Source organism: Gordionus sp. m RMFG-2023, chromosome 2 (assembly GCF_954871325.1).
Source record: "Gordionus sp. m RMFG-2023 chromosome 2, tfGorSpeb1-WG-v2, whole genome shotgun sequence".
NCBI lineage: Eukaryota > Metazoa > Nematomorpha > Gordioida > Chordodea > Parachordodidae > Gordionus > Gordionus sp. m RMFG-2023.
In genome coordinates this window covers 57,645,932-57,660,810 of record NC_088776.1, presented here as the reverse complement: position 1 = coordinate 57,660,810, position 14,879 = coordinate 57,645,932, and the positions used below count along the sequence as shown (strand labels likewise).

The following is a 14,879-nucleotide window of genomic DNA, read 5'->3' as shown; positions in this document are numbered from 1 at the left end:
TCTATAATTGCTAATTCTTTCTCTATATATTTGAACGTTTTGTCCCCATCTTGCCACGTTTTCCGTCCCTTGAGACACGCTTTGACTCGTCTCAATTCCCGATCCTTTAACGTTTCCCTTTTAATTGCCTCCCATGTCACTGGCCCACCCCTGGATATCCCAGCCATCGTTCTAATTAGTATTCGTTCCTCCTTCTCATCTTGTCCCTCCTGTTCCTTCCCCTCACAATCCTCTCCAGCTCCACATCGAGATAAAATGTCCGGTAGGTAGTTCTCTTTCCCTCTGCGATACCTCACTTGTACGTCAAAGCTACCCACGAGCAATAGCCACCTCTGCAACCTGGGCGACAGCATCAGCTCCTTGTTATCTTTCTTGAATAGATGCACAAGCGGCTTATGATCGGTGTAAATAACAAACCTGCGCCCAATTAAATACTCCCGGCATTTCGTCAATCCAAAAATAACGGCGAGTGCTTCTTGCTCAATCACGGAATACCTAGTCTCTGCCTCTCTAAATATCCTTGAGAAAAATAACACCGGTCTTTCCAACCCATCAATACAATGTAATAAAGCCCCTCCTGCCCCTTTATTCGACGCGTCTACTGCCACAAATACCTCCAATTCGCTGTTGAAGCACACCAATATAGGTTCCTTTCCAATTCTGCATTTTAGCTCTTTAAAGGCCACCTCTTGTTCTTCTGTCCATTCAAACTTTTCTCCTTTCCTTAGCAATTGATACAACGGCGCGGCTATCTGAGCAAATCCTTCCACGAAACGATGGTAATAATTGACCATTCCCAAAAAGGCCTGCACTTCTGCTTTATTATTTGGTCTCTTCATATTGCTAATTCTCTTCATATTGCTATTCCCGTCATGTTCTTATCCAAAGGTCTCACCTCCTTTCCTGTAATTTTGTGTCCTAGATATGTCACTTCCATGACCTCCAACACGCTTTTCTCCACACTGGCCCGCAATCTTTTTTCTTTTATTCTCCGAATACCTCTTCCAATCTCTGTTCATGTTGTTCAGGAGTTCTTCCTGTCACTAGCACATCATCCATATAGTAGTAAACTCCTTCCAATCCTTGAAAAACCGCTGCCATAGTCCGCTGAAAAATAGGAGCTGATACACTAAGTCCAAAGGGCAATCTACAAAACGCAAATAACCCTTTTGGGGTCGTAATCGTTAATAACCTTCTCACCTCCGGTTTCACCCGCAACTGTAGGTACGCATTAGAGAAATCAATCTTTGAAAAATATTTACTTCCCTTTAAACTGGCCAATATTTCTTCAATACGCGGAAATGGATATTTGACCTCCACGACCCACGGATTTAGCGTGACCCGGAAATCTGCACATAGACGAAGTTTTCCATTAGCTTTCTTCACTGGTACCAACGGGGTCGCCCATTCACTGTACTCTATGGGACATACAATATCCTTCTTTACCCATTGATTCAATTCCCTTTCTACTTCTCTCCGCCACTCAAAAGGTATCCTTCGCAACGCACAATACTTTGGAACGTAATCATCCTTTAACTTAATATCTACTTCATAATCTTTGAGACAACCTAAATCTTCATTAAAAATCACTTGATAATTTTGTACTAATCTTCGGGCTCCTTCTTGCACTTTGGCTATTCCCAATTTTCTTCCATCCTCATCAATTAGCAACGCCTCTTCATCGTACAAAGTCTTAGCCTCCATCACCTCCCAAATTCCTTGGGTGTGAGCATTCATCACTTCCCGACTTCCTTGAGTCTTAGCCCGATCTTCTTGTGTCTTAGCATTAATCACTTCCTGATGTGAGTTTGAGCATGAATCACTTCCCGGCTTCCTTGGGGTTGAGCATTATTCACATCTCGATTTTCTAAGGTTTGAGCATTATTCACATCTCGATTTTTTTTATGCAGCCCTATATCCCTTTTTCCCTTATTTCCTTCCTCCTCCCTATCCTTAATATCATCATATTCCTTAACAGCTCCTACGTGCCCCGGGTAAATTTTCCTAGATTTATCTATATAATTGTTTTCTCTTATTTCTTCCCTAGAAGTCTTCCCCCCTATTTCTCTCTTATAATTCACCTCTCCTACTCTGCCCCTAACCTCACTTCCCTTTGTTGCGCCCCTTGAATTACTTCTCCTGGTTTCGCTCCTTAGATTGGCTTCTCTCGTTACGCTCCCTGAGTTATCTCCCTTGGTTTCGCTCCACGCATCTTCTCTTGCTACGCTCCTTAGGTTGTTCCCCTTTGTTTCTCTCCTTGGATCCTCTTTTGTTACGCTCCTTGGGTTGTTCCCCTTTGTTTCGCACCTTGAATGGTCTCCCCTGGTCTCAGGCTTCAATATAGTCTCAACTCCCGACCTTCCATTTTCACCCTCAAATGTCATAACTGCATACTCCTCACTAGTATTTGGTACAAATACACCCCACCATGAAAATACCCCCCAAAAACCATACCAGGGACCAATCCTAGTGATCCAGTCCCACCCCAACACAGCTTCTATATTATGATTGATAATCCATAAATCTAATACTTCAACTCTTTCCGCCAATTTTGCTATTATCTCTACCCTACCCATTGCCGCCATCAATGTCCCATCAAACTGTCTTATCCTTAACCCCTCATTCTCTATCATTTCCCCTGGCCAAATACTTTGATATCTATTATATCCAATTACTGAAATAGCTGCCCCCGTATCAAATAACATGGGAATAATTTTCCCCCCTAAATTAATCATTACTCTCAGGCAAGGATCATTAATTATCCCATCTTGCAACATATTTAAAACCCCTCCCTATTAGTTATCTTCCGAAAAAATCCCTCCTCTGTTCTTCCTAACCGCCACACCCCGATCCGTAATGTCGATTTTTCGCCATCATATAGTCACACATTCTCACAGTCCCTCGCCACATGTCCCGCCCCTCGACACCTAAAACACTCCATATCCATCTCCCCCGTTTCCTTGACATTGATCGCACGAACCCCTTCCACTTTCTCTCGCTTAATAGTCCTTACATTTGAAGCATTTGGACCCATCCCCCTCTCCGTAAAACCATTCTTATTACTGTAACTGCTTACATTACAATCCTCTTCATTGTGTCCAAAGCGTCCACAACCCGCACATCTCAACCTTTCCTGTTTGCCAGGACAGTAAGGGGCTATATGACCAAATTTCCCACAACCAAAACACTTTGTATCACGACAATCTCTAAGCATATGACCTGGTTTACCACAATTATAACAATTCATTCCCCCTTTCCTTTGCGGCTCTAAACTCTGTCTTATTTCCATTCTCCTTCCCCTAGAGTACTCTTTTGGTTCTCTATAAGGTCTCAATGCCCGATTATCATTACAATCCTGCTTGTCAGCTATATATAAACTTCTGCTTATATCGCTATCCGTCCACCCCCTAATTAACTCTTGAACCGGCAACCATGTTACTCTGCCCATCATATCTTCCTCTCCATTATGCCCCTCAATGGTTAAAGTTTGTCCTTTGATTTTTACACTGCGACTTCTCTTCATTCTCCTGCCCCAAATTAAACTACAAATCCATATAATTAATATCACCAACGCCCCAAAAATATTATACTGGACCTCCCAATACTTAACAAATTTTAAGTTTTTCATCCGAACGTTATAAAAAATTTATTATTAATTTTAAAATGAAAATCTTGGTTATTTGTAAAGTTAATAGGTAAGATATTATTAATAACGTAAATAATCCAATAATGCACATATACATGCAACAATCTCAAACAAAATAATCAATATACCTATTACTGATAGGATGCTGTCTAAATTGCTCTCCGCGAATTTACCGTGTATTTTGATTTTTTTAATCTAAACTGGTAGTACCTCTGTGTAATTTATTTCTTCGAAAAATTTGGACAGCACTTCCGTACAATTATGGCTTAAGAAAATTTTGGGCAGCACTTCCGTATATTTAAGCTTCGCGAATAATTTGGGCAGCACTTCCGTGTATTTAAGCCTCGCGAATAATTTGGGAAGCACTTCCGTGTATTTAAGCTTCGCGAATAATTTGGGATTTTCTATTCTTAAACTTCCGCCGCACGGGTAACCTATTGGGATTTTCTATTCTTAAACTTCCGCCGCACGGGTAACCTAAATTCTCACCAAAGGATTTTATATTCTTAAACTTCCGCCGCACGGGTAACCTAAATTCTCACCAAAGGATTTTATATTCTTAAACTTCCGCCGCACGGGTAACCTAAATTCTCACCAAAGAATTTTATATTCTTAAATTAAAAGTTTTTTTACGATATGCTCGTCTTGGCCACCAATTTATCAGAAAGACTGACAAACGGAAAGTTTATAGGGGACAGGGGTTCGGAACGAAAACGACAAGCTTTATCTTATCAATTTAAATTTTCAATTTCTTTTTCTTTTGTACCTATCAAGATTAATCGAATCTTTTTCTTTTTTAAAATATACTTTTATCACAAGGAGAAAAACAAACTTTATTAAGTAATTAATTATTTTTTTAAAACAAATTTGTTTTTTCTTTTACTAAAGAAAAATCAATTAAACAAAAAAAAAATCTCAATAATATTCAATAAAATTTATTTCTTTTTTTTCAAAAAAAAAATGAATCAAATCTATTATTTTTTTTTCTACACTATTTATATTATATTAAAAAAAAATAAACATTATTTTTTCTAAAAAAAATAACATTGCAAAATAATATTATAAAAAAAATAATAACTATTCCTATATAAATAAACGACGGCGAGACACTAATATATTACAGAGATAACTATACTACATAAACAATATATGCATCGCGTCAACATTCCCAGATAGGACAGAACGCACAGGATTTGACTTTTCCCGAACCATTTAATAGATAACTAAAAAGCTATATGATGATAGATGAAAATCTTTTATTATATAAATAGAATAAATAAAAAAGCTTAATAGAAACAATTTTACCTTCATTTTAATTTTTTTAAATAACTTGGATTATAGAATTTAAATGACAATAAATAAAATGGTCAGCAATAAATATTTTAATGATAAAATAATTTTTTATTTATAAAAATCATATTTTTTTTAAATTCAGAATTCTAATATTTATTATTAAAATAATATGTTAGTTAGCATTTACCATTATCATATATGCAAAATAAAAAAAAATATGATTAAAGAATGGCATTTGTAATGAATATTTTTCTAAATCTGTATTTTTAAATAATAAAAATCTTACTATAAATCTTCAGTTTAAATAAGTTAACTAACATTGCATTAAATTATTTTATACTTTTATTTATTTGTGTTTTATATTAAATAGACTTACATTTAAAAATAGGAATTACATTTTGATGTTAAACTAAATATAACTAGTATAGTTTAATTCAAATTACCCACTCTGATATATTCTATATAAACTAAGATAAACTTTTTTTGAATATATCAATTAATAAGAAATTATTGTAAAACAATATTATATAAAAATTGGTCAGTACTTTATTTCTATTAGATGTTAATATAATATGACAGAATAGGTAATTTAAGTTAAACTATAATATTTATATTTAGTTTAACATCAAAATGTAATTCCTATTTTTAATTCACTGTAAGTTTATTTAAATAAATAAAAGTATAAAAATAATTTAATGCAATGTTAATTAACTTATTTAAACAGAAGATTTATAGTAAGATTTTTATTATTTAAAAATACAGATTTAGAAAAATATTCAATACAAATGCCATTCTTTAAGCATATTTTTTTATTTTGCATATATGATAATGGTAAATGCTAACTAACATATTATAGTAATAAATAATTTATAATATTAGAATTCTGAATTTAAAAAAACAATGATTATAAAATAATGAGATAAAAAATAAACCATATAATTTAAAAATGAATGTAAAAGGTACTTGATTTCTATTAGATGTTATTTATTAATAATAATTATATAATTTTTTCCTAATTATTAGCAGGTATTATTCTAAAAGCTTATTAATATCGTATATATAAATTTGTTAATTTAGCCAAGAATAATTATGTCTGATTTTAAGATATCTTATCTAATTAACAGATAAATTGTCTGATCTCTTATAAATTAAGTATTTAAAGAAAAAACAACAAACCTGGTATTATTTGATATATAATGTTGATAATATAAAAATATTTAATTTGATATATAATGTTGATAATATAGAAATATTTAATTTGAAAAGAAATCATCAATTTAAAAAATGCCCCCAAGGAAAATTAAAATTTAGGTTAATAATTTAAAATTAACTATTTTTAAAACCATAACCGGTTCAAAATATTTATAACGGTTCGGTTCGCTCTTTTAATATTTTCTTCATAACGGTTCGGTTAAGGTTCAGACAATCATAACGGTTCATTCCGGTTTTGCGGTTCGAACCCCTGACAGATTTAAACCAAGGTTATAATCCGAACCTGAATCGATATTTTTTATCAACCTGAATAGTTAAATGATTTTTTATCCGAACCTACATAGCCAAAATGCATGTGAATCTGTTTAAGCCTCATGATTTTGTGCTTATAAAAAAATGTGAAGGTTAATACTAGGATATTGCTAAAATTTTAATTTATATTCGAATTGTTTTAAAGATTATGAATCAATTTTCATTGTTAATAGTGCGCATAAATTGAACGTTTCAAGCGCAAATAATGCACTTCAAATGACCTCGTGCAAATTGGTAAAATTACAGTTTGGCGTTAGCAGCCATTTTAAGAAACGCAAATAGGTTTGCTTTTTCATTACTTTTTATTATTATTCGTTACTTATATCCTAAAAAGGAATATTTAGAAATAAAATTTAGTAAGTTGGCATAGAAGTGTTTAACCCGGTTTTTGTAGGTTCGAACTGATATTTTTCACAAACTGTACGATGTTGCATTATTTTTATCCAAACCTGAACCTATATTCGTTTCGGATCCCTGATTTAAACATCTAACAAGACAAATTCAGCTAGTGTTGTTAAACAGCTTGATTTAGTCCATTTTTAAAATGATTAACTCAAGTAATTATCTAAGCTTTAAAATTTTGCCCATAGTTAACAAACAGAAAGTAGTAATCTATTGGCAAAATTACAAAGTTTATATATATATTTTGCTAAAATCTTGATTTAACAATTTTAAATAATAAGCAGAATCGAACCATTTACCAAGAATAAATTCTCATAAACATTACTAATATTTTAAATAATTAATTTATGGAGAATAAAAAAACAAAATGTACTTAGTCATTTGTGAAGGTTAGATTTTTTAAATATAAAATTGTAAATAAATCAATAAATATCAGATTGTAGTAATATTGCACTGGTGGAATTTTTTTTAGATAGGTACAGCTCCATATTATGTCAAGTAGCCACATGGAAGAGGGAAAGTTAGAATGGTTGGGAACTGTTATATTTACTCTCCACATATATTTTTTTAAATTATTGGTAGAATATTTTCTGTTCTTTTGTTTATACAAAATAGTTTTATCCCTTTTGTATTTGTAAAAATATAATGAAGTATTGCTTGTCCTTTGTCCAGTATATATAAATAAATATGAAATATAAAGATAGTTGTTTTGATATTTTTTTATTGCTAATATGGATAATATAGGTTAACTCACTTAACAATAATACAATCAAAGTGAATTATTAGGTAATAAAATGAAATTAAGGACTATGATTTTTTCATAAATTATTTAACTTACCGAAAATTAATTGAATGTATATTTAGTTATTTATTTTTAAAAAAATGAATTGATATTTAACCTTATCTTGTATAAATCCATACTTTTACTTTGGTATGACCTTATACTGTCCCCTATAATAAAATAAAAGCCATACTTATACTGTGATGGGGAGAAATGTGTTGCTTATTTTATATTATAAATAGAGAGTTAGGGGTAGGGGGTATTTTAGTTTCTAGGTAAATGGCCAAAGGGCAATCTAAAATGGGTTCCTAAGTTGCCACCCAAAATTGTGATATATCAATTGCAATTAAATCCTCCCCCTAACCATTGTTTGTAGTGCCTATGTATCCAGTCACAAACATTTTAGCAGACATGAAAGTAAATGAAAATGATAAAATCCTTCATTTTTCATCAAAAAATTAAAGCCAGGGGTTTTTGACTTTAAATAAATTTTTTTTACCATAATATTGTCATTAGAAGGTTCTAATATTTCTGTTGAATTTGAAAAATAATATATACAAGATGTTAGTATGAAAGGGTTTTAATAAGGTTTAGTTCAATTCAAGTTATTTTTGAAAAAATTTATAAGTTAGTTATGGTTTCAAAGTATTTTTTTAAAAAAATTGATAAATAGTTCTGGTTTCAAAATATTTAAAAAAAAAATTGATAAGTACAAGAGATACAAAAAATTATAGGAAATAAAACAAGACAATATGAAATATTTATTTATGGACTAGATATAATAGATTAAATGATATACATAAAATATAAAAATTTTAGTTTAAAGAATGATATATTGAGCTAAACATTAATGTGAATATAAAACAATTGCTTGGTAACAGTTTTAGTCTTTTAATCCATATTTTTTAATAAGACTTTCAGCCAATTTTATATAAGCTTTCATAGCATTCTCCTTAGTCATACCTATTATGTAAATATAAGTAAATTAAAAATATACAAATAGTAGACCTTTTTTAGCATTCCAAGATTCCCATTTAGCTTTTTCTTTAATATCAAGTAAACCTGGTTTTTCTAAATTTATACTAAATAATTTATCTAAAATACATATACCTGTATTACAATCACCTACTGTGGCTTGCTTAAATAGACCATATAACTCTAATAATTCATTGTTATCTGGTTTCTTTTTTAGATTTTTGACATCTGATGCTGCTTTTTCAAATTTCTATTATAAAATTTTATATTGAATTGAAAATCAATTCTACCGCTAAATCTGCCATTGTAATAAACAAATTCAAATGTAAAAAATAATTTAAGCGACAGCTGTAAAAATATTATTTTTTATTTTGGTTCATGTAACTAATAAATTCCCTGGGGCTATTAAAATATTGCTATTTAAACTAGTATATTTTTCTAGTAAGAAAAATGAATTGTTCAATGGAATAGCAAGAGTAATGTTGTTAATTATTTATTTAATTAAATTAAATATGTCGTAGAGGATGGACAACGGTAGCGCTATTAGGAGAGGGCCGCAGTTAATCGAGCCTCCTAAAAAATTTGAATGTCCCCTAAAAATTAAAAATTTTTTTATATCAAATGTAATTTTGAAGTTAATAGAAAAGAAGAAAATGTTAACTAAAAAAAAGGTCATTTTTAATAAACTTTTTTTTGAGCTCCTGTGTAAAGAATGGTGATGTCATTGTTATGGGGGTAGGGAGAATAGGTGATTAAGTCCGATGAATGTTCTAGACTCTCTATAAATAAATTTTTTGCCAATTTTAGTTAGAATATACCATCTTTTTTTGCTATTATTATAAAAATCGATAAAAATAAAAGTATCTAATTATAAGAAAAAGTGATTGACATATATATTTCTAGGAAGTGCATTAGTACTTTTTTTTAAAATTACATATGGCCTTTTTGAATAAAAAAAGAAGGCTATCTGAAGATTCCGACGATGAAGAAGATTATGAAACAGCTAAAGGAAAATCTGGTTTATATAATAAATATAAAACTTTTTATACAAATAAATAAGTATTTATTATAGTTAATGTGTATCATGTAATATTGCTTGATACAAAATCATACATTATTAATATGACAAAATTTCTAGAATATTATTAGTATTGTAAAATGCTTTAAAAATAATATCTAATAACCCTTTGATATAGGGGCTTTAACCTTATTCTTAATGAATTAGGAATTTAATTTTTATATTTAAAAACAGGTCTAAATATTGGAAACAGTAGGAATCACTCCTTCCCCAATATAAATGGCCTATAGAATATCTTTTTTAAACACATTTCACTTACTTTTGATTTTTACCTATAATGAAAAACTTTCACATAATGATCAGAAGTTATCATGTCTTTAAAAAGAGAATCTAGATACACATGCAAGTATCTTATTTAAAATTTTTTAGATGCATAACCTAATTTTAGTATTATCTATTCCTTCTGCACAATAGCCATAAAGTTTATAAGGTCAATGTAATCTTGTGTTTTACAAAAATCAATATCACTTCTTTCCCACCCAACTGCTACAATGTTACTAAACAATAAGAGTAAAAATTGAAAGATATTTAACCCATACAATAGAAATAAATAGGGAAATACCATATATACAGAGTTGTTAACGCTCATTTTTACAAGTAGCTAGCTCCCGCTCCCACTCATACCTTCTAAAAAGGAGCTACCCCACCCGCTCCTGCTACTATATTTTTAAAAGGAGCTAGCTCCTGCTCCAAGTAATGGAGCGCCACTCCATAACTAAGTAATGGAGTGCCACTCCATAACTGCTCCTTTGATTTTCATTTTTTTAGAGGGTATACGAAATAAAATCTTATTTTTTTTAATCAAAAAGTTTATTTATATTAAATTATCTATCAAAATATTTATAACCTTTTATTAGCTTTTAAAAGTAATAAATTTTCTAAATTAGAATCTAACAAACATCCATGCCTCTCCTCTAAGACCTGTTTTGCAATACCAAATAGGCACTCCACAGGAGCACTAGAGGGAAGTGGGGTATTGTATTTTATAAAGATATTTAATTCAGGGAATTTATCAAAAATAGTAATTTTGGTATCATTATTTAAAAAATATTTGTTCAATATATTATCTTCCTGATGATCAATTCCATGGAATCCAAAAAAATCTTCCAAATCAATTTGTATTTAAAAGAAAGATTTTTTTAACTTTTAGATGCTTTTTTAGATTGAAGCTGCTCACTTTTGAAAATTAAATAGTTTTATTTAAACACAAAAGACATTTTGCCCATCATTTGTTTGATCATTTGGATCAACATCTTTTAGAAGTTCAAAATATTTTTTGTATGAAAATGGAAAATCGATTTCTTCATCTATGATCTCTAAATCCATAATATCTAAAACTATTTTTTATTATATATCCATAAAATGAATATTAATATGACTTACAAGATTTTCCAAAAAAATTTCAATATAAAAAGGAACTTGATGTTTAATATTTAAAATGATTAGATAAAAAACCAATATAAAACTCGGCTGAACATTTAATAATGGATAAATTTAAATTAAATAAAATTTCATTTTTATTGTATTTTAATTAATAAATATCAGAGACCTGCAGGCCCAGCCCTAGGCCTGGCCAGGCCGTATTTTAAATTTTTAAAATATACCCGGGCCGGGCCTGAAATTTTGAAATTTTTTTTAAAAAATATCTGGGCAGGGCCAGGCCGTATTTTTTTTTTAAATTTATACAATATGAATTATTATATTCGTCAATTAGATATGGTTATAATGATTATATATAGTTATGATTAATATAATGTTTGGTGAAAGTTAACACTAGCTAACACTCATAGTATCTATTACATAATAAAATTATAGTTTTCCTGCCATGGAATAAATACACAAAGGATTAAATACATTATTACATAATATATATGTTATATTTTTTATTAAAAATATCATTTTTATTTTTTTTATAAATACATAGTATTTGTAATATACTAAATATCTGTTTAGAATAAAAAAAAAATTTAGTGTAGTTAAATGGCTGGTTTTTAGCCGAATTTTAAAAACGGCTAGCTAAGTTTTTTATTCAGAAAAATATTATGCAAGCATGAAAATTTTGCTCATAGAAGGAGCTAAGGTCTAGACATATAGTATCGAAATTTCGAGGCTTGGTCAATATTTTGCTGGCGAAAATATTGAGTTAGCCGTTTTTAAAAATCGGCTCAAAACGAGCCGTTTAACAACATTAGCTAATATACTTGCTTATTAAATGATAATACTCGCCAAAAAATATGATAAAATACGAAATAATGAATTTTTTGAATATACCAGGTTGAATATAATTTTTAAAAATTCCTAGATGGGCCTAAAAAAAATTTTTTTTAAATCTAGGCAGGGCCGGATTCCAAAAATTTTTTTTTTAAATATTTGGGCCAGGCCTAAAATTTTTAAACCCGGGTCGTAAAAAATTTTTGAAAAAAAAATCTGGGCCAGGCCGAAAATTTTTTAATCTGGGCCGGGCCATACAAATGGTACCTCTGCAGGTCTCTGATAAATATTATTAATATTTAAAAAATAATTTAATTTATACATTAAATTTAAAGGAGCGGTGGAGTGGCGCTCCTCCACTCCAGCCCTAAAAGGAGCTAGCTCCCGCTCATGTAGCGCCACTCCTTAACAACTCTTCATATATATATATGGGCATGACTGAAAAATATGTACCCCCTATCAAAGTAGCTTAATTTAAATTATATTAGTACAGAATCGTATTTAGCTTCATAAGATGAGTTAGAAAATGTTTTTTTTATTTAAAAAAAAAACATAGTAAAATTTTTAAAAAAATTTAGTCAAAAAAGAAGAAATTAAGTGTTTTTTCACAATCTTAATAAGTTATAAACTTAGTATTAACATTTTTTGATTCCTTTTAATAAGTTATATATGATTCTCTGTTCATTTTTTTATATATTAAGCTTCTTTGATAGGGGACGTGTAGTTTAGTCATGTAAAAAATAATTTTTTAAAATTTTTACTATGTTGCCATTTTTTTTAAATAAAAAAAACATTTTCTAACTCATCTTATGAAGGTAAATACGATTCTGTAATAATATAATTTAAATTAAGCTTCTTTGATAGGGGGCACACAGTTTTTGAGAACCCATATTTTAGTCATGCCCTATATATATATGTTAATTGTTTCAACAAGAAAGAAATAAATGACATAAATTTTGTAGATTTTTCTTGCAAAAGAACTATCTAATTTTTATAAATCATCAGAAACCCCATGAAACATGATATTTTGAAGACTATAAAAAATATTCTTATGATATTTATATAAAAACCAACTATGATTTTTTTGTATATGCCTTTTTTAAAACACGTACTCAATTTTTTCAATAATATTGTCCTATCTAGATCTAATTATAAAAAGTATGCGTGACTAAAAAATCTATAATTTGTTGAAAAAATTAAACATGATGACTAGAGATCTGCAAATCAGAGCTGGGTTGAGCCTATTTTTAGAAAATAATTTTGGGTTGGCCTGATTTTTTTAAAAAAAATCTGAGCTGGGTTGGGTTTAAATTTTTAAATAGAATATCATTCAATTTTATGAAACAATTTGATATATTTTAATATTCTTGCAAGAAACAAGGTTAAATTTTTCAATATTTAAATAAATTCGAGCTTGACCGGGCTTGAAAAATTAGGCCAATGCAGATAACAAATGATGACATCAATAATCAAGAGAAATTTGCAAAAAAAAAGAGATTTATCTTAGGCCATTTTTTTGAAACAAATTATCAAAAAGGAGGGTTAAATTGTATATAATAAAAATGGGTAAAATTTTAAGATATGTTTTTAAAATTCATTAGATGGCTTATTTTCAGAAGCTTTTTTGAATGCTTCAAGGACTGGAAGAATTCGCAAAAAATCTGCAAAATTGATGGAGATGGAAAGCCTCGATCATATAGAAAATGATGAAAATGATAAGTATGTCATTTTTATTTCTTTAATTATATATATATGTTTTTTTAAGAGAAATAAATATTTTTTTTTACTTTCTCACAAGTATTTAGGGTGTGTCCTGTTTGACTTATCACTAAATCGCTGAATATAACCTCACCTTGAAAAAATATGGAAAATGACAATGCCACTAAATACTTAAAAGTTAAAACAAATCAAAATAGGGTGCACTATTTATTCTAGTACAACCCATAATAGGGTAGACTAGTCTAGTTCAAACCAAAATAGGGTGTATTAATTTAGTACAAACCAAAATAGAATGTACTAGTCTAATTCAAAAGCGTTCCTTATAGCCTAAACAGAATTATGTTTAAAAAATAGTTGAACCAGGACACAGCCTTAAAACCTGATTATCTTATCAGGATTTAATATTAACTACTTTTTTTGTAGTGAAAAAAGAAACCAAAACTCAAAAGGACCGAGAAACTTTATCATAAACAACAACCCCACTGGAAATTTAAACTTGGCAAATAACACAGGGAATGGCATGCTTTTTAAGGTTATGCCTTCGAGTGTTTTTAGCAATCCCAATATATCCAACATCAATTCCTTCTTGCAGAATAATAGCGTGAATCTCAATACCATGAACACTCCACCCAACATTATGAGTAGGAACGTTCATTCAAACAACGCCCTGAATATGAATAGCAATGCCCACTTGGCTATGTTGAAAAACCCTAATATAACACCTGGAAATGTCTTGAATTCTTATAGGATGCCATTGAGTGGCGGACAAATGATTCAAAATTCCTCTAATTTACGTTTCGTTAATTTGCAAAATCTTAACAATTCCAACAATCTTGCCAGAATTCAATGTAATAATTTTTTCCATTTTTAAAATATTATCAAATAAAATCTTTTGGTTATTATATAAAAATTGTTTCACCCCAGCCCCTAGCCGAAATTTTTTTCCTAATCGCCCTCAACATGAACTAATTAAACCTTGAGTATTACACAGAGACCTTGAGAAGTGAACCAAATCACTCAATGGATGTATTATGCCAGTATAGATAATTAACGCCCAGAAATTATTTTATGCCCGGAGCCGGCATAATTTTAATATATTACTATCTTGAACAGTATGAATTATTGGGTCTTTTTGCTCTATCTTGATGTACACTGAAAACCAGGAATGTTCATAAAGAGAAAAAATTGTTAATAATTATTATGCATAGGAGATAGGACCAAAAGTATTTTTAAGCATTAACTGATTATTT

General features: G+C 29.8%; 3 protein-coding genes across 4 annotated transcripts in view; 1 reads left to right on the top strand and 2 right to left on the bottom strand.

The window, feature by feature from the left end:
- Positions 1-14,879, top strand: part of LOC135923500 (hybrid signal transduction histidine kinase A-like) — a 28,284-nt gene that overhangs the window by 3,105 nt on the left and 10,300 nt on the right. The window contains exons 1-3 of one of the 2 annotated variants that reach the window (XM_065458290.1): positions 9,538-9,639; positions 13,512-13,629; positions 14,053-14,477. In XM_065458290.1, coding sequence (XP_065314362.1) covers positions 9,558-9,639; positions 13,512-13,629; positions 14,053-14,477 — 625 coding nt within the window. In that variant the 5' untranslated portion in view covers positions 9,538-9,557. Of the gene's footprint in view, positions 1-9,537; positions 9,640-13,511; positions 13,630-14,052; positions 14,478-14,879 lie in introns of those variants that run through there. The other variant, XM_065458291.1, reaches the window with a different exon arrangement.
- LOC135924500 (uncharacterized) lies at positions 2,882-3,523 on the bottom strand. The gene has a single exon (XM_065459557.1). It carries the CDS (start codon positions 3,521-3,523, stop codon positions 2,882-2,884), a length of 642 nt encoding a protein of 213 aa, XP_065315629.1.
- On the bottom strand, positions 8,393-9,019 carry LOC135923960 (acyl-CoA-binding protein homolog). The gene is made up of 4 exons (XM_065458991.1): positions 8,912-9,019; positions 8,757-8,871; positions 8,655-8,717; positions 8,393-8,609 (listed from the first exon to the last, which is right to left on the bottom strand). Exons 1-4 carry the CDS (start codon positions 8,924-8,926, stop codon positions 8,530-8,532), a joined length of 273 nt encoding a protein of 90 aa, XP_065315063.1. The 5' UTR covers positions 8,927-9,019; the 3' UTR covers positions 8,393-8,529.